At 34.6% G+C, this 20,235-nt stretch overlaps 1 protein-coding gene across 1 annotated transcript; it reads left to right on the top strand.

Moving 5' to 3' along the window:
• Positions 1-10: 10 nt before the first annotated feature.
• LOC137387417 (band 3 anion transport protein-like) lies at positions 11-19,585 on the top strand. Its single transcript, XM_068073836.1, has 23 exons — positions 11-130; positions 891-932; positions 1,719-1,776; positions 2,862-3,050; positions 4,518-4,607; positions 5,487-5,579; positions 8,342-8,445; positions 9,633-9,825; positions 10,036-10,171; positions 10,277-10,321; positions 10,577-10,661; positions 11,086-11,209; positions 11,524-11,708; positions 12,810-13,008; positions 13,898-14,119; positions 14,458-14,606; positions 15,005-15,199; positions 15,414-15,677; positions 16,108-16,367; positions 16,921-17,174; positions 17,286-17,458; positions 17,563-17,736; positions 18,954-19,585. Exons 2-23 carry the CDS (start codon positions 930-932, stop codon positions 19,047-19,049), a joined length of 3,291 nt encoding a protein of 1,096 aa, XP_067929937.1. The 5' UTR covers positions 11-130; positions 891-929; the 3' UTR covers positions 19,050-19,585.
• The last annotated feature ends 650 nt before the right edge of the window (positions 19,586-20,235 follow it).

The raw sequence follows: 20,235 nt of genomic DNA, 5'->3' as shown, positions 1-20,235 counted from the left end.
TCATTCGTGAGTGAGAAAAGGGTTCAGTTAGGAAAGAGTAGGGATCTTAAACGGAGCTATCTGACAAGCTGCAGACGTGTAGCGTTCTGTAATTACCTACGGATAGACAACGCAGGCCATTGAGCTGCCGGTAACTTACTTTACTTTTTGTTTTGTCTAATTTGCTTTAAACGACCTTGACCAGTGTGAATAAGGTTAATATCATATATAATATATTAATCAGGTTAATAAGGTTATTATCTATCTAATTCATATATTTTTATAATATTATATTATATTTTTATGTTCACAGCAGCTTTCAATTCATTTTAAACTGTTTGTTTCGTTGCTATAATTTAATTTTGTTGTATTATTAAACAAAAGCAGTATTAGATTACCAAAAGAAAAATCAAGGGGTGAAGAATTTGTCATCCTTTTTCTGGCTGCTATTTATTGGCATAGTTGTTTAGAGTGCTTGACAGGTTGGGTTCAATTCCCTAAAAAGATGGGGGTAACAGGAGTGACATCCTACCTTAAATTGCTGTCTGCAACTGGGCATGTCTCCAGTCGCCGAGGTTCCCTTGTCACTGGACTCAGACATATCCAGCTAAGATTACACAGCTATTGTCTGTATAACACTTGCTCTGAAAAACAAACACACACAGCCTCCGCTTGCCGTAAGCTAAGCAGACATCATAGTCAGCCTTCAAAGGATTGCTCATACATCGCTTTATTGGACCAACGGTTACGGTATATTATTAGTGTGTTTTCAAAGATGTCATAACTCTAAAGCAAGCAGCAATGTGCTAGAAAGTCCTGCGAGTTTGTGAAACCAAAATCAGCAAGTACATCCGCTTGATTTACATTGGTAATGCTACTCTTGTCTGCCATTTTTAATTCTTTTTTTGCAGACGTAAGAATTCTGTCAGACGATTCAAGTCAATCTCATAATGGTAATGTATATATAGACATATATGTATAGACATAGACATTTATATATAGACATATATGTATAGACATAGACATCTATATATAGACATATATGTATAGACATAGACATCTATATATAGACATATATGTATAGATAAGTATTATTGTAGTTTGAATGATAGTTGAGCTCTGTCTGTTTGTCTGTATGTTTGTTCATCTGTCAAAAGTTAGACTCTCTTTTGTCCCTCTTTGCTACGAGACTCGGTCTGTAAGTATTTACGGTCTCATAAACTTCCACCTTCCAGATTCTTTCATATAATGATATATGATTAGTAACAACGCATGAATATCTTATATAGCAAGACTATATGTATCCTTTATATAGGAAAATTATATGTGTATCTTATATAACAAAACTATATCCGTATACTTTATTTAGCAAAACTATATATATTATACTATACCTATATAGCAAAAGGATATATATGTACTTTACTTAGTGAAACTTTATGTAGTAAATCTAAGAGTGTACATTATATTGTACAAGTACATGTATATTTTATCAAGTGTATAGTTTTTTAAGTATTTTTATGTGTATTTTATATAGTAAACCAGTTGGTATATTTTACGCAAGTTTACAAATGTTGTGTACATTTCACGTAGTAAAAGTATGCGATATAAGGGAATACATAGTTCAATACATTGATCCATATTGAGCTTAGGCAGTCTTGTGTTTTCATGAACGTGCTAGCAGCGTTGTGTGATGCAGCAATAGACATCTATAATGTTGTATTGGCGGCCATTTGTAGGCTGAAGCAGACGATAAGTCTAAAGGAGAGGGTCACACCAACAGCGCTTATGATTCAGGTAAGCAAGAACTCTATCACTAGCATTAGCAGCGTAACGTCAGCAATGAATACTTTTGTGTTAAATAAGCGCTGCTGCAATATTCTACATACAATATCAAATCGAACCAACATAAAAAATGTTTCAGGCATTTTCCGATGTCAAATACATTTTAAAATATAAATAGCTATATATAATCGGTGGACACAAAACAAATCATTATTTAAATTCTTTGGCTATTTTTGAATCAGTAAAAGAGGTAGCTTCTATGCGCCACAGAGGAACATCTTTTGCCATCAGAAACACACCAACTCTCTAAGGAACTTAGTTGATAGCATTCCATTTGTAACTCGCTAATGCAACAACTAGCCTGAGGACCTTTCATTTTTAACAAAGCCGACAGCTATTTATCATTTCATGAATATCAATTTAAATCCCAACTTAAATAAAAAATTCCAACTCCTCTGCAATACTAATAGATCAGCAACTTTTAAACATGTTTGTTGAACTCACTCAATAATTTATAGTTTCTGTCTTTGCATTTTTTTACTTGTAACAAAAAACTTCATTTTGTTGCTATTTACTAAGGCCAATAAAAACAATTAACTGTAAATGTACGCAGCTAAAGAGTTCATCGTTAGAAAGGAACTTGTACAAAATTCTAGCAGGTTTATCAGAAAGTATTGATGTTTTATGGTTAAAATCAATAAAACTTGATCGCGAATAAAACGTTCAGAAAAAATACATGGGAAATGACATCACTAGATGATGTCGTTACGATAGTTGATATCAGCTATTGCATTCAAGTTGCAGCATTTTGTGTCTCTACACAGTCGATCTCTTTGTAACTGTAGACATCATAATCACACTTTCAATTGATCTGAGCGATTTATTCACGATCGTTTTGTCAATTTTAATCATGAAGCCTCCTAGCAGTAAGATCACCTCAAACATCAAAAACAGTCGCAAAGAACAGAAAAATACTGATACTTTCTGTTGAAATCTATTAAGATTTTATGTAAGCTCATCTTCAAAGTTTAAAAATAGAATATACAGTCAAACTTGCTGTCCAAGTCATATTCCTAATGCCTTTATTCAATGTGCAGGCAGCGAGAATGGATCTGGGTCGAGCTCAGGCGCAAGCCACGGTACCAGCAGCACTGTTGACATTTCAGATGTGAAACCCAAGAGATCGAGTATGATAAGTCAGCACACCGGCAGCATTTCTGATTTAACAGAAGATCGCAAAAGAATGAGTGTTCAGAAGAGTCGCTCCGGCAGCATGGATGATCAGAGTAAGGTCAAAATAAGATCGCTCAGTAGCAGCTTCCTTTTAATATTTTGCTCCTTTTTTTGGGCTATATTTAAGCTAGGGTTGCCATGATGCCGTCCTCCTGTGTAGTTCATAGTATAATTCTTAGCGCATGAAGATTTTATATCAATGTTTGGTGTTTTTTTATGGTACTATATATAATAATTAAATGTGGAGATATTTCAGGATGTTGATTAGGTTGAATTTTGTGATGGTTAGAAATTACAGGAGGTCATTCCTCTAGTTTAGCATAAATATTAACTGACAGCACAAAATATTATTTCGATACCGTTAGCAAATAACAATCCAGATTAGGGTTTGAATAATATTGTGTAATAATAACAATGATAATAATAATGATGTGTAAGTTTGACTAAATACCAGGTTTTATCAGCTCTTTCAAGTCATTAACTTAGACGAACCATTTGTGATCTTTGAAAAATATTGACCAGAGACAGCTGTGTCATTATATAATTATATTAAAATTGCTCATTCTTTTAATTGGATAGTCAAAAAGTTTTCAGTTCAGAATCCTTATTCATAAAAGCAGAACACATTTTAATAGGTTTTAAACGGATAACTTTCGAGAATAGTTAAATCTTATAGACAATTTTTAATTTTCCGGCTTGTGTGAAGCAAGAGATTTTTGCTAGCTTACTCCACAAGTTGATACGTACAAACCAATTGGTGTAATTACATAACTTGCACTTGGAAAATTAATACAGGACGTGTAAATATGACACAGACCTTTTCGGTATTTGTGGAATCTGCTTCAACCTTGCGTTATAATCACCTTCCATGTTGGCTAATCTAAAATGGCCGAGATTGGCGAGTAGATGATGCAAAATGTGTAATAATAACAGCCAATTGAAGTACTTTTGTCTCGTGTTCACGTGTATTGGCTAATTGTCGACATTGACATCACATATCATACATCTATGTTTTACTAACAAATTGACCCTTTTATGTGACAGCTTGAAGCTTGCACCACGAGTGTTACCGACTTCAAAACTGGCTTTTAGTTTTTCTAACATCAAAATCATTGCTGAAAATGAGACATGGTCATATTGTTACAAATAAATGTAATTTTAAAATACTGCCACTCAATCTTTAACATTATGCACATCACAGTGGTCATTTATCCAGCTAAGGAAATCTTTATATACGGCTAACCAGTGATGACATCATTATTTAAAACTTTAGGATATTGTGATCTATTTCCGATGATCATCTCTTAGCTCTGAATCTGTGCAGCCGTGTATCTATATATAGGCTCAGTATGATCGGAATGTGCCACTCTTGTTTTGTGATCGATATAACATTTAACTGTTGGTACATCATTTAAACTTGACTAGGAATTTAAATTATGCAATCTTTTGTTACATGTATTAGCATCTTCAAATTTCTACCTCTGAATAACAGGTGTTGGTATTATTTATGTTGTTATTAGCGGTAGTGAAGATGAGACGGGGATCACCACCTACGTTCTCTGAGGCTACGTCGGCTGATGGTGAAAAGAGGGTCAGCATATTTATAAATGGTATGAAAATAGTTGACTAATTGAAGCTATTGATGGTTGGCTAGTGCAAAGTGGGTGTGATAGAACCAGGTTCTCAGGCTATTTCAGTGTACAAGTAGGTGTTATATAAACAGGTTTTCAGTCTATCACTTTGTACAAGTAAGTAGGTGTAATAGAGACAGGTTCTCAGGCTATCACAGCAGACAAGTAGATTTTATACAAACAGGTTTTCAGGCTCAGATTGTAAAATAAGGTGTGATAAAAAACAGATTGTTAAGTTTTTAGACTTTGAAGTATGTGTGACTGAAGCAGGTTCTCAGGCTATCACACGCCACAAGTAGATGTAGTAAAAATAGATTCTTAAGCTAATGAAGGTGTGATCAATCAGATGATAATCGATGAAAAATATCTTCTATTAAACTCCATAAATATCCAAGTCAGCCATAGTTGAAATTTTCATGAACAAACTGGATTCTATTGGTTCCCAAGTTATCTTTATTCTGTTGGTTGCACAAAAACACAGTAAAATTCTAAACATGGCTTTATACAAACAACAGAGCATAGCTATACTGTAGTTTTTTTTTTAATAAAAGTCGTGTCCATCTACTCGAAGCTAGGCTAAGAGAGTTAAAAAAAAAGAAATGCACTGCACAGGACTTGAACCGATGTGTTCAGAGTTCCAATCCGGAGCACTACCAACTGTGCCACTCCACCACTATAATGCAATGGCTGAATAACTGTGAAGATAAATATTACGCATGATGATATTTCAAGACTGCCTGGGTACTAGTACCTACAACAAACCAATAGGCCAAAATACTAAACAGCCCTGAGGCTGTCTCAATCATATTAGGACCTGCTGGGATTTTCCATCTCTGAACGAAGCTTTGTGTTATTCAGATAAAGAGTTTAAAGCGGCAGCGAGGGTCAACTATCGTAGAAACTCTCTGTGGTACTTGCCTAAAAAGATGGAGGGGGACGACTGGAATGTTGGTGAGTACATCTACGTAAAGTGCAGAAGGAAGTCAAGTGCATCGCTTAGCACTTAGCATAGCTGAAAACATTTCCAAAGCGATTTGCAATATAAACCTAAAGATTATAATTCTAAACAAGGCAACTGTCCTAGAAGTCGAATGTTAATAATCCACAGCAATAACAATTAGCATTTATTTGGCATGAACGTGTATGCATTTTGGTTAACCTACATTTGCTTGTTTGCATAAATATATTATGCTAACAGTTTCCAAAATTCCACATTTTACTTCAACCCGCATGCTAATCAAAGCATGCTTGAACCACCCTTTTGTTTGGACATAGCGAGCCGTGATTACGCTGTCACCACTGAAACAACACGTTAGATGAATCTCCGTAATATAGAATTAGGATTATTATATGCATTAGGTTGATTATCTAGGCACCGCCCATATATAATTATTTATGAGCAAATAGAGTCTATGTAAGTGTTCGTTTAGCTGCAAAAATATTTGCATAATTTCTTTACATGTCCGCCCAAAATTCTACAAACTAACGGAAGGGCCAAACTTGTTTTAAAATATTTAATGAATTTCATCTCATGAATATATCTGTATGATTTCAATTTAAAAACTGATTGCAGAATGTTCAGATTTGCTTATAAACATCGGGATTAAACTAAAAACAATTTTTGTTGAAAAATACCTTTACATAGAAATGAAAAATAGCAACTATTAAGCCAATGTTGTTGTCACCAACTTAGCTTGCAATGTTATTGAAAATTATGCAACGGAACCACAATAGAAAAAGAAACATATATTCTGTAAAACCTCTAATAGAATGCCACCTCTAATAGAATGCCACTATAAGGGAAGGGTGGAAAAATACAATGCCATGATACTCAAATAGTGGTTTTACTGTATGTACAATTGAACATTCTTAACCTTGTAAATGGAAGCTCCTCTTCCCAGACTTTCTTAAAATCTACACTATTGTTTCTTTCACTTTTGGAAAGGTCTGCAAGGTTATCTTCTCCGTTTTCAAAAGAAGGTGTCTTTATATGTGCGGTATAACATATTCCTTATGCGTAAACACTTAAAAAAATGAAATGGCTTTGGAGACATCTCATTTTTGCTTGCCAAAGCATTCCTGTCTGTTGATTGGTCTATATACGAAATATCGTTTCTCTGTTGTCATCAATACAGTTTCATGTCTATTTCAACATGTTTGCTAAAAAACAATTAGCCAATTAACTATGAAGACACTTTTATAATGTCTAGCCATAATAGGTTAGCTCAGGTTTCATTGCTGTCTCGGATGAGAGACAACCACTGTTTAAAAATGTTTTAGCAAAATATTGTTTATAGTTTTATGCCAGTAGGTCAAACATAGCAATGAATCTAGTCATTTAGTCATGTGATACTAAGTAGGACAATATTGTCATGTGATACCAAGTAGGAAAGCGTGGAAGTCTTTACTCTGTCCAAAGAGAATAACATATTGCATCATTATGCATAACAGTTATAAAATCATTTTTCATGGGCTTTATATAACATCTATTATGGGAGTATCCACTTGTGCCTGTATATCCTATATTCTGTGGAAATATCTATTAGGAAATAGTCATCACAGAAGTTTTCTTTGTTGCCATTGTTTGTATGACTAGCCATGGAAGGTGGTTATAGCCTCTGTCAGCATATTACACAATTAACAGACACATTAGACATTCAATAAACATATAATAGACCTAGAATAGACATAAAATAGACTTAAAATAGATATAGAACAGACGTAGAATAGACATATAATAAACCTAAAATAGACATAGAATAGATCTAGAATAGATCTAGAATTGAATTAGAATAGACCTAAAATAGACATGCAGTTGACCTAGAATAGACATAGAATAGACTTAGAATGGACATAGAATATACTTAGAATGGACGGGGAATATATTTAGAATAGACCTAGAATAGACATAGAATAAACATACAGTAGACATAGAATAGACCTAAAATAGACATAGAATAGACCTAAAATAGACATACAGTAGATCTAGAATATACCTAGAATAGACATAGAATAAACGTACAATAGACATAGAATAGTCATAGAATAGACATATAATAGACATAGAATAAACTTGGAATTTGTTGAGACTTGATAGCTTTACTGTTAAGACTTGTCTTCCCGCACTGATGTTCAAATTGAGGCTATCAAACTAAGTCTAGATAGTCACGCTGAACAATAACATCTCGCGTCTTGTTTTCTTCTAAAAGCTTAGCGCAAAATCGTGATTTAAAAATGAAACAGGCCCGTGTTTCCTATTGAATAGTTGAGTAACATGTTAGAGTTTATTATTTCAGTCATGTGCATATGTATTGCAATGGCCGACATCATTTTGAGAACATTTTAAAAACCTTAATACATGGGCTCAACAAAAATTTAATTAGGCAATCAGATTTGAGACGCACACAGAAAACCTTTCACAAAAGGAAAACTGTAAGTAGCTGTTATTCCGGGAACCAAAGCCAAACTTTTCTGCAAACATGTCATTATTTTTTGCGCAAGATTGCATAATTTAAATGCATGATCAAATTTAAATAATGTACCAATGTTGAAATGCTACATTGGTTAGAGTGCCAATGTTGGTTTTTGCATCAGTACTTGTATTAAATAATAACGTTGCCCTTTCTAGTCGGTCCTTAGGGCGGGTCACACGCAACATACTATTGTTTTAATAACTTGCTTTTGATTGTCATTATTTCATGTTTTTAATTTAGGTGAAAGGCGACCTGAGAGTCATTGTCTCAGCTCCGACTACCAGGAGGACCACAAGCTAACTATCTGCAACACAAACGGGGCCGTCGATAGATCCCCCCATCAGGTACGAGCTGCCTTATTCGAGCTTTAAGGACGCGAGTGTTTATATTAGCTTACGACCTGTTAGCTTAGCTTCTTTCAATGGCTAAATTTGCTAGATGCCGGTTCAATAGCCAAGCTATTAAGGCTTGTTTGAACATAACTACTCAGATTTAAAAACAAAGAAAAGAGATTAAGGAATTTGAAAGGCGCTATTTTAATTGTGCAGTCTTACGTAACCTTATGTAACAATTTTTAACAATGTTAGTGATTTTCCCCCGTCATTTAAACGCTGTACATCGATGTACAGTGTAGCAGTTGATATTTGCGTAAGACGAGGGTAGAAATGGAGCCAAGTAAGAAATCTCCGAGTGATGAACGCAAAACACTACTCGGTCAGTCAATCAACTTAAAAAAGCAAAAAAACCAGGTGAATTGCAACTTTTTTACATTTGCTGTTTCTTTGCAAAAAGATTTGTGCCAGTAACTATGCATTTTTGTTGAAGTTGTCTTATCTAGTGGTAAAAGGATATCTAGAGATTTTCTAAAAAGCCGTTCTATAGCGTGTTTTTAGTTCAAAACATTAGAAGTCGTTTCAAACAACATATAAAAAAAATTCTCACTGTTTAGGAATGTAGGTTTTCTCTTTGTTAACAGGCATGTATATATTTTCTCCTGTATATGAATTTTTAGTTAGTCTAGTTCTACAATCGGAAATATTTTTTTCGAAGCATTGAAATTATTCAAATATATACAAAAGTAGATCTCAGCTAGCATCGTAAAAAAATTTTAAACCACCAAGTACTAATTTGCACTACTTTTAATTAAAAACATTAAAAATTGTTCCGAGTAACGGATTGAAAACATTTCAACATTATGTGAAGTATAGGTTTTTATATTGTTAATAGGCGCATAATTATTGTATCCTTTCTTGTATATGAACTTTTGGTTATTCTAGTTTTCCAATCAAAAAATTATTTTCAAAGCGTTAAAAACATTTGAATACGTAAGCAAAAGTGGATGTCAGTTAGCTTCGTGAAAAGATATTAGAGAACTGATTCAATTGTGTGTAACCTTGCGTTGCCATAGCAACAAGAATGATTGCTAAGTTGCCACTATAACTCAATGGTATGACTCTAATAGTTATGAACAGGGCTGCATATATTGACAGTTTGAAAACTTTCATTCACTCTGCAATTTGCTACTCTTTAGTTGTTTGTCGAGTTGGATGAACTTTCTACTGAGTTTCATGAAGATGATGTGGAATTATGGGAATGGAAAGAAAAAGCTCGTTGGATCAAATTTGAAGAAGATGCTCTTAATTCCTCAGACAGATGGGGTCGACCTCATGTAGCTTCTTTATCCTTTCAAAGCTTGATCCACCTGCACAAAGCACTCGAGAATGGTAAGAAAACCTACATAGTGTGTCATTGTGATATCAAAACGTTAGTTTATTTTACAAACAGCAGACAGAATGCGTTGCTACAAAGTATATTGCAACCTTTGACTGACAACAAACCCTTTTGACATGTCATTTGATGTAGGCTTGGCTTCTACAGCACAAATGTGACATCATACAACAGTTGTTTAACTATCAAAGCACTATTATTGGCAGGTATCATCTTCCTTGACATGGTTGTTCAGAATGGGTATGACATGATGCATCAGGTGGTTAATGTGCTACTCGAAAGAGGACAACTCTCGAAACGAAATGAAGATTATTTGAAGAATGCTCTACTGCTTAGACACAGGTAAGGTTTACCACTGTTGGGACAGATGGATCTCAGTCTATGAGCGCTCATGCTTGTTGTCATTTTGTGAAACAGCCTAGTTCACCATACTCTTAATTATTTCAGCCACTCGACAGGGAGGGCCAAGTATATGAAGGCAGACAAATCCAAGTGAGTGTTTTTATTGAGCCTTGATTGTACTTCTCAATTTAGCAAATATGATCACATTGAGACAGCTAAGTATTAACCACTAAAGGAAAAATAATAGCAATTGTCATTTCAGATAGTTTAACAGATGTTTAGAGCAGATAACTTCTATTGATGGTTAAGTTTGGAAACCCAACAACATACTCTACTTTGTCTGTTGTACTTATTGGCTAGAAGTGGTAGATGCAACAATACCAATCTCTATATTGTGTGTTGTAGCTCCCAGTTTCTTTTGGCAAGCAGTGCCAATCGAGGGGCAGAACCAATTGACGCAAGCGAGTCCAAGGATTTCAGCATCGCTATGGTAACTTCTTTTCTTTCCTGCACTGCGTACACATTCCTGTGTGAGTCTCTAAATAAAGCTGCAGAAGTTTTCCAGTGAATAAAGAAAAAACACAGACAAAATACGACTAGTTTAAAATTTGCTAGTTAATTTACCAATAGCCTTACTCGCTTGTAATACTGACACCAGCTTTATTGGATGACATCATAGAGCAGGTTCTGTGTTATACAGGCTGCTTTTCCTATGACTGCTAAAGAAGCCTGTGGTGTATTATATATTTGTACATTTATCTTGTTAGGTTTTAATTAACTGTCTCTAAATCATGTGAAATCTGCCAGCCGATCACGCTTGCCCTTGTCTTAATCAGAGCATTTTATGAAATTAGGAAATTTCTTTATTTGGAGCCAGCCAGATAACTATATGATAGTAAGGGTTTGCTCTGCAGGATAACCATCAGGTGCTGATGCAAAGAATAAACTCGCTCAAAGAGGACCAATCAGATCGGCAATATAATTTTGAACTCCTTAAAAAGATTCCAAAGGGAGCGGAGGTTGCGTCTGTCCTCGTTGGTAAGTTTGGGAAGTTTACAAATATGTGATTCATCATGAAGCTAATCTAAATCTCAAATCTAATTAAAGAATTAGAATATAATTAATCTGAATTACATAATTCTATTTTAGAATATCTAAATTAGAGTTCTAATTAGAGATTGTAATCTGAATGAAAGAGGAAACAGACAAATCTCTGCATTTAATCGCTGCTCAATGAACTGATGTTAAAACTTATCAATCGTTTAATTTGAAAGTTTGGTAAGCGGCTCATGTTACGCAGTACTATGTTGTGCCATGGAGAGAGGCATACCTAGTCTGCTTCTCTTGAACAGGGACAATGAAGGATTTGGAAAAGCCATGCGTTGCTTTTATAAGACTTTCCAAAGGAGAGATGTTGGACCATATTTCTGAAGTACCACTTCCTGTAAGGTTCATGTTCATATGTGTCGGACCACCGATTGAGCACATGGACTACGTCGAGATCGGCAGATCGCTCTCCACACTGATGGCTAATCAGGTAGGCGGATCATCACAACTTGTTAAGCGCTACTAAACAAATGTAAGTGTGATATTTCAGTTTTAACATCGGAAACTATAACAACTTTGTTGTACTTCACGGAACTTTACCATCTTGTTGCACTTTATAGCACGTTAAATCAAATGATTTAATAAGCATTTTTCACATTTCGATCTTCTATAGCAAGTTTAATAGAGGCTTTGTTAATGTTTCATGATTGGCTTGATTCTTGTTTGTTATTGCATTTTTAGTGTGGTTGGAGATAGCAGAGAGATTTCCATCCTGTTCATATTTAAGGCTGTGTATATATCATGGAATGACGGGGCACTACTAGCTTGAATATTTATCATAGAGTGACTATGTGCATTTGATGACCATGAAACAAGTTTTTTTGTTTTATGATTCTTTTATGGCATAATTTGGAATATATGTATGTATATATGTGTGTGTATATATATTTATATGTGTATATATATGCTTGTATATACCTATCTATATGTGTATGTACATGTATATATATTATAAATATATTATATGTGCTATATATTATAAATATATATATATTTATAATATAATATATATTTAAATAACAATATATTAATATATATATAATTATACATACTGTACGTTACTCGTTAAAAACTTTAAAGCAGTAACTGTCTTTTATTTTAACTTCCATTTCAGAAATGAACGAGTAACTAACTAATTATGATGTTATTTCCTGTCGCTCAGATACACATTCCCACAATTTACATCAAAATAAAACGTAATGCACAAGTTAGCATGGAATTATATTTTTGTTAAACTTAACTAACATTGTAATAAGAAAGAAATTACGTATGATGATGTATTTAGCTGCTGCTCAAGGAATTTGTCGGAACCCCTATCCAGTCGAAACTTCTAGTAGTCGCTCAGTTTAAGCATTTGAAGAATAAATAGTTAGATGATAGAGTAGATGACTTACGTGCTTTTTTTCTAACTAAAAAGCACCGGAAAATGAATTAAAACATCATAGTCTGAATAAATAAACAGCAAAAATCTGAGCCACTGAGCACATTCAAGTAAATGCATGTAAAGGTTGGCACCCGTATGATATTTTAGAGATTCCACGATGCCGTATACGAAGCTCTTGATCGACCAGCTATCTTGGCTGCCATGAACGAGTTTCTTGATGAATCGATGGTTTTGCCCCCGGGTGACTTTGACAGCAACACTTTGTTACCTATCATGCATATGGCGCAACAAAAACTGAAAGAGAAAGAGGCCAAAAAGAAAGCTGAACAGGAAGCCAAGAGACTTGGTAAGATTTAAAATTACTTACCGAACTTTCCGATTGACTGATGGAAGTTACAATAGTCAAATAATTCAAGTATTAATGGCAGTTTATAATAGAAATAAGTCTCTACAAATCTACAAACTAACATTCCACAACTTTCCAAAAATCAAAGTAGAAGAATCTTAAGTAGTCAAAAGGTTGCTATAAGGTCACGGATAAAAAGGTGGCAGCAGATTCAGAAAAGTCATCGCAGCAGACTCTATACTAATATGAACACGGAACTTTAGTTTGTCAAGTTAACCAAAGCGTAGAAGCCCAAGCTTGATCTCAGCAGGTCAATGTAACTCTTTTTCAAAAGATGTTTGTGGTGTCAACACACATCATTCTTCATTTTATAGAAGCAAACCTTTTTCTTAAGTCAAGCATAATACTGAAGTTTTCTTTAATGATTCTAATCCAGATGAATAACACGGGAAGTTGGACTGTGTAAAAGACTGTTGCAACGAGTGCAAGTAACAAAATACGATAAAACTAATTTAAATTAACTCGGTAAACAAGTTTTCATTTTATGGTGGGCCCCCATTGACACTCACACGCTGCCATGGTCTACATTAGACACTCACGTGCTGCCACTGTTCACCTAGGTCAAGCCGGCTAAAAGTGTTTTACCCAGCCAAGCATATCCTAAATTTCTATACCAATGTTCATATACACACTCGTTCAGTTTTCTGTCAGTACAGAGCCTGTGAATGACAATTATACATATAAACTAAGCTTCACAGAAATTCTTATTTATAGCATATTTTAATTGCTGTAGTAATCAACTGATTCATTGGTATCTAAAATTGCAAACAATATTTAAACAAACTACATAAAGTAACACTGCTTCTCATTTGTCAATATATTATGACAGCCTCGTCTAGTCTCAGCATTGAGAGCGGAATTGAAGAGGAGGAGAAGGACCCGTTGAAAAGAACTGGCAGGCCATTTGGGGGGCTCATAACCGACATTCGGTGCAGGTACCCTAAATACTTGAGTGATATAAAGGATGGATTTAGTATGCAAGCACTGGCTGCACTCATCTTCATCTACTTTGCTGCAGTGTCACCTGCCATCACCTTTGGAGGTCTTCTAGGTAAGTCAAATGGGTGGTCTATTGCAGGCATTGTCACAGCTAGTACAGTATGAACTAGTTTAACTATCCGCTAGCAAACGTTTGTGTTTAAAATGAACTTATTGTTTATATATAAATATATAATATATATAAATATATATCATATAGTAACAGATACATAAATTATAAACAAATGGTATGAATATTATAAGATAAATATTATAAATATATAATATAGATATATATCAGTTAAGCATTTAAACTTTTCACGTAAACATCCAGCGATTGCCAGCGATGCGACATTTTAAGCATTTTTTACGGTATTTTACCATGTGATAGCATAAGGTTCATTAATGCAGATGAAAAGACAGACAGCTACATTGGAGCTAGCGAGCTTCTTCTGGCAACAACTATTGGTGGAGTTGTTTTCTCTCTCTTGGCTGGACAACCTCTACTTATTGTTGGGTTTACTGGACCTCTACTAGTCTTTGAAGAAGGAGTCTATACAGTGAGTTGACAGAAATTTATTCAAATTATACTCACTAAAAGTGTTTGAATTAGTCTGAATTCTTTTTTGAATTTGTTTTAACACCTGATTATATCAAGCTGCCACTAAAACCAGAGAGCTTGTAACCATTTATAAAACTGGCAACTATCATTACAACTTGATTAACATCTGCTGATGCTTGTTTCCTACTGTGCTCTAGCTGTTATATATCGAAAGAGACTTACATGCCAAACAGATATTTTCAGAACCTGTCTATTCAAACCACTAAATCTCTAAAGAGACTCATCCAACAAACTTGTATAGTTAGTATCTGTCTGTTCCAACTACTAGATCTCTAGAGGCTGGCCTAATCAAGCTGCTAATAAACTGTTGATATCTATTTGTATACTTGTCTGTAGATTTCGAACAGTTTGGGAATCGACTACTTGTCATGGCGGCTTTGGATAGGCGTCTGGATATGCATTATTGCGACGGTTCATGTGGCAGTCGAGGCATCCTTTCTAGTCAGATTTGTTTCTCGTTTCACACAAGAAATCTTCGCTTTCCTCATATCACTCATCTTCATTTATGAGACGTTTGCCAAGCTTGTCTATGTAAGTTGCTCAAGATGAGTCTTTTTGAACAGTCATGTTACATAAATGGTGTTTGATTAGTATTTCAGTAAAGGAATAGCTACTAGTATGTCAGTAAAGGAATAATGCAAGAAAGTGGTATGATAGTCATTGTGGCAAGCTACAACAGAACTTGTTACTAACAGCGCCAAAAGATTTTCAGTAAATTCTGTTCAAAGTATCATCATCTCTACAGGTATTCAAAGAGCATCCCATGTGTTGGAACTATGAAGACTGTCTAGAAAAAACTGGTCGCGAGTTTAGCTACTTACCCCATATTGGACCATACAATGATTCAACAGTTTCCCCGAATGGCACTGTCACGGTTCCCTCCATCATAGATATTGATCTTCTAGTCCAACCAAACACTGCTCTTCTCTCCATGACTCTTACTCTTGCAACTTTTGCTCTTGCTTACTACTTCAAAGGTCTCAGAAACGCCAAAATCCTCGGCAGAACTGTAAGTATCTGATATTCTATCACAACCTTAATAGCATGGTTACCAGCAATTCTGTAAATGTCCACTCTCAGCTTCGGAGATCAGCTAAACTTTTTAACATATAATCTTTCAGAAGGCAGTAAGCAGTTATTTGAAGTCAATTGTCAACCTTTGATGACCGAGTTTCGCACTTACGATTGCTGTCTCAAAGTTTATCAATAAAATACTTGATAAATGCTCATAAATATTCTTACAAGAATGTTCGTAGCTAGTTCTCTTTGTTGTCTCAAAATTTATCAATAAAATACTTGGTATCTGCGCATAAATTTTGCTTCAAGAATGTTTGTAACTAGATCTTGTAACAAGGAATTTTAATTTTGCAGCAAGTTTTTGTAATAAGAAGTTCTTTTCATACAACTGAATTTTGTAAAAAATGTCTTTGTTCACTCAGGTTCGACGAGCTCTTGGAGACTTTGGAGTACCTATAGCTCTCTTCATCATGGTCCTCCTTGACTACCTAATTGGAGATGATGTCTACACACAGAAACTTTCTGTGCCTTCAACTTTCAGTCCAACTTCTCCTGAAAAGAGAGGCTGGTTCATCAATCCAATGGGAGCAGAGAAGCCTCTTCCTGTTGGTCATATTTTTTCTGCAGCTATTCCAGCTCTTGTTGGTGCTATTCTCATTTTCCTGGAAACTCTCATAACAGGGTACGAATTTTACCGCATCCATAGCTCTCTAGTAAAATACTCCATTCAATAACCATGGTAATGTTGTTGCACCGCTGTATCATAGTAGAAACATGCAACATTTTACTAGCAACGTGACTGTATCATACTAGCAACATGACTGTATGATACTAGCAACATGACTGTATCATACTAGCAACATGACTGAATCATAGTAGCAACACAAATGTATCGTATTAGCAACATGACTGTATCGTATTAGCAACATGACTGTATCGTATTAGCAACATGACTGTATCATATTAGCAACATGACTGTATCGTATTAGCAACATGACTGTATCGTATTAGCAACATGACTGTATCGTATTAGCAACATGACTGTATCGTATTAGCAACATGACTGTATCGTATTAGCAACATGACTGTATCGTATTAGCAACATGTCTGTATCATGCTAGCAACATGACTGCTATCATACTAGCGACGTGGCTGTATCGTACTAGCAACATGATTGTACCGTATTAGCGGCATGTCTATATCGTACTAGCAACATGACTGTATCATATTTACAGAATGATTGTTAACAAAAAGGAGCACAAGTTGATCAAGGGAACTGGATTTCACCTCGACATTCTTCTTATGGGTGTCTTTGGACTTGTCAATGGATTCATGGCACTACCGTTTGTCACCTGCGCCACGGTTCGATCGGTTGCTCATACTTCAGCGCTGACTGTTATTTCTAAGAATAATGCTCCTGGAGAACAGCCAAAACTTGAAAAAGTCATTGAACAAAGAGTTACTAACTTTGGAGTGCACGTGCTCATTGGTAAGTTTTAATCCACAATGAGCGGAACAACCACAACTATCTGCATAAAACAACTCCTTACTGTTGAGTTTCCTTTAATAGGTATTTACTATTTTTATTGGTCTCGTTTAGGGGCATCTATGTTTCTTGGAATGGTTCTGAAATACATACCGATCGCCACACTTTTTGGTGTCTTCTTATACATGGGCGTAGCTTCTCTTGGTGGCATACAGCTTTATCAGAGGATCGTCCTTCTAATCACGCCAACTAAACATCACCCAATGGATGTCGGCTACATCAGATATGTACGTACACATTGTCTAGAATCTTTTTATTTTATCTTTCATTTCTCATTCTATAGAAACGGCACAATGTAAACAAATAAACACAATTGTTTTGTCTGTTGTAGGTGCGGCTGCTCAAGATGCATTTGTTTACCGGGGTTCAAATTCTCTGCGTTGCAGTTTTGTGGGCTGTAAAATCTTCCCCAGCTGCCCTCGCTTTCCCATTTGTACTCATCCTCCTCGTTCCTTTCAGAAGCTTTTTGCTGCCACGAATTTTTACAGAGCAGGAACTTAAAGAGGTTTGTATTTATGACACTGCAAATTATTTAGTGTGTAAGGGTTAAATTCTACCTTTGATATACGTATTTCTCAAAACTGAGAGTTTATTGTCATGAACTTGTACAGTTTTGTAATGTTATCGAACACTTTTTCCATAATTATTTTTGGTCCAGTAGATTTACTCTAACACAAGTTGCAACATGTGCCCAGGTTGAGCAAACGTTTACTTACGTGATCCCACCACCTTGCAAAGTTACGCTGTTTGTCTCACAAGCAATAGTATGCAGATTATAATAGAGCAATGGTGTTGAAATTCTAGCATAACGTGAAACTAACGTAGCATATGACTAACTTATTGTATGAGTAATGTAACATAAGGCTAACATAACGTATGACTAACATAACGCATGATTAACAGTACATATGACTAACATAATGTATGAACAGCAGTACGTATGACTAACGGAATGTATGACTCACGGAATGTATGACTAACATAAAATATGTCTAACCTAACGTATGATGAATTAGTACTACACCCTATCTTTAAAAGTGACTTTTAAGTTTTGCGCTTTAATTGTCACAACTAGCAAGTTAAAATAAAATTTACTGTGTGACTACTTAAACTATATTAGCTTATCAGAGTTTCAGCACAATAAAATCATGTCGCTGTATATAGATTTCATGTTTACAAAGTCTGCAAGTGGTTATTGATTTATTTAGAATATGCTTTCACATGTGGGCAGTATTAATATGAAGAAGGCAACCAATATAACTGAAGTGAAGACAGATATATTTAATGCGTGGAGTGTTTGTAACTAATAAACATGAATGGAAATAGCTGGTGCCTTTATCTTTTATGTTTTCTGTTTTAAATATTTTTGTTTGTACTCATTTTTGTGTTGTGATTTAGCAAGCCATAATTTTTATAATTCATTGTGAGTTTTTCGTGCTTTAATTCTTCAGCAACTTTCCATACAGGCAAATTCATAAGGATTTTAAAACCATAGTCATTTGGGAATTTGATAAAAATACAATTCTAGCAATCTTTATGAAAAAAATTGAGAATTTCTAATTTTAGGCTGGGCTTTTTTAGACGTTTGGGAAAGAAATAATTTCGTAAATTTAGCAATATTTCTAATAACATTTTTAAAATATGTTTTTGTGCTGAGATTTTTTGACTGTATAAAAAGCGAAAGCTTAGTTTTTGGCTCCTTAAGAATTGGTGGCATTTTAGCTGGACAAAGCCGACTCCAGTTCAATCAACGCGCGGGATAAAGCAGGAGAAGAAGATGAGCCAGATTTCTATGAGCAGGCGTATATGGCTAGCTAAAAGACTCCTTCTACATGTATCTATTCCATTATTTTTGTGCTTTACATATTATTCGCTGAGCCTGCAATCATCTTTCACGCTATGCGTGGAATATTCAGACATCTAGGGACGACGATTCCCAGTTTTGTTTGTGTCAGTTTTTAGACACATGGCTTGATTTACTATTCAATACACAGGAAGTTACTTTTATTATTTTGTCGTATATCATATTACACACTGCAATATTTTAAATAACCTTGGCTAAATTTTTATACCCATTTTGTAATTTTACTAATAAATGCAATTTCATGCATGTATCCGTAATATTTTTTTTTACCAATGTTTGTATGATACTGGGTTATGCATTTTGATCATAGTGGTTTACTTTCTGCATTTATAACTAACAATTTTTATTATTCAACTTTTTTATTATAGTTATGATTGATATATTTGAACAATTTGTATATTTTATCAACAGGCTGTATATATTATACAAAAATATCATCTCTATGGAATACTAAATATGAACTACTTTACAAAAAAGAAACTGTTTTTCTACCAACCTACAATTTTTTGCACAAGAAAACAACAAATTAAATGTAAATCAGAAGGTTTAGTACTCAAGACCATGCAGGTCTTACGAAGCAGAGGGCTGATGCAAATGCAGCTAGCATCTGTACTAGCAATCAGGAATTTCAAAGCATGTCAGCTACCAGTGTTTCATTAGTAAAATTACCAATGCTAAAATATTATTAGTTATTAATAATGTCATGTAATAGTTGGAATATTCAAACCAATAATATTCTATATTGAGTAGAAACTGCCTTCAAACTGTTTTATTTTGATTTGAGTTTGTGCTTCAAACCGTTTTTGAGCTCTCATGTTTTACAAGAAGAAATATTATCAACAATATATTTCTTGCAACTAGACAAAGAAGCATATGCTAAGGTATGAGTTTAAAAGTTTGTTCATAATGTTTCCCTAACAGTTTATTCAGTTATGGTAAAGGCATCTAGGGCTACAGTAGTTATTAAAAAGTTGATATTCGTTATCGCAATTTGAACTGTTTAAAATGAATTTAGCATATTGTTGCATTATACTACTTACTAAATTATTCTATTATAACATCCCACAATATAAATGACTTTGCAAGTTTTTTTAGTTACCGGTATTCATGATGTAAATATGAAATATCGAAGGAATATTG

The sequence above is a fragment of the Watersipora subatra genome, chromosome 2, assembly GCF_963576615.1.
Source record: "Watersipora subatra chromosome 2, tzWatSuba1.1, whole genome shotgun sequence".
Taxonomy (NCBI): domain Eukaryota; kingdom Metazoa; phylum Bryozoa; class Gymnolaemata; order Cheilostomatida; family Watersiporidae; genus Watersipora; species Watersipora subatra.
Note: the sequence above shows the minus strand (reverse complement) of the source record. Positions and strands in the feature narration are given on the sequence as shown.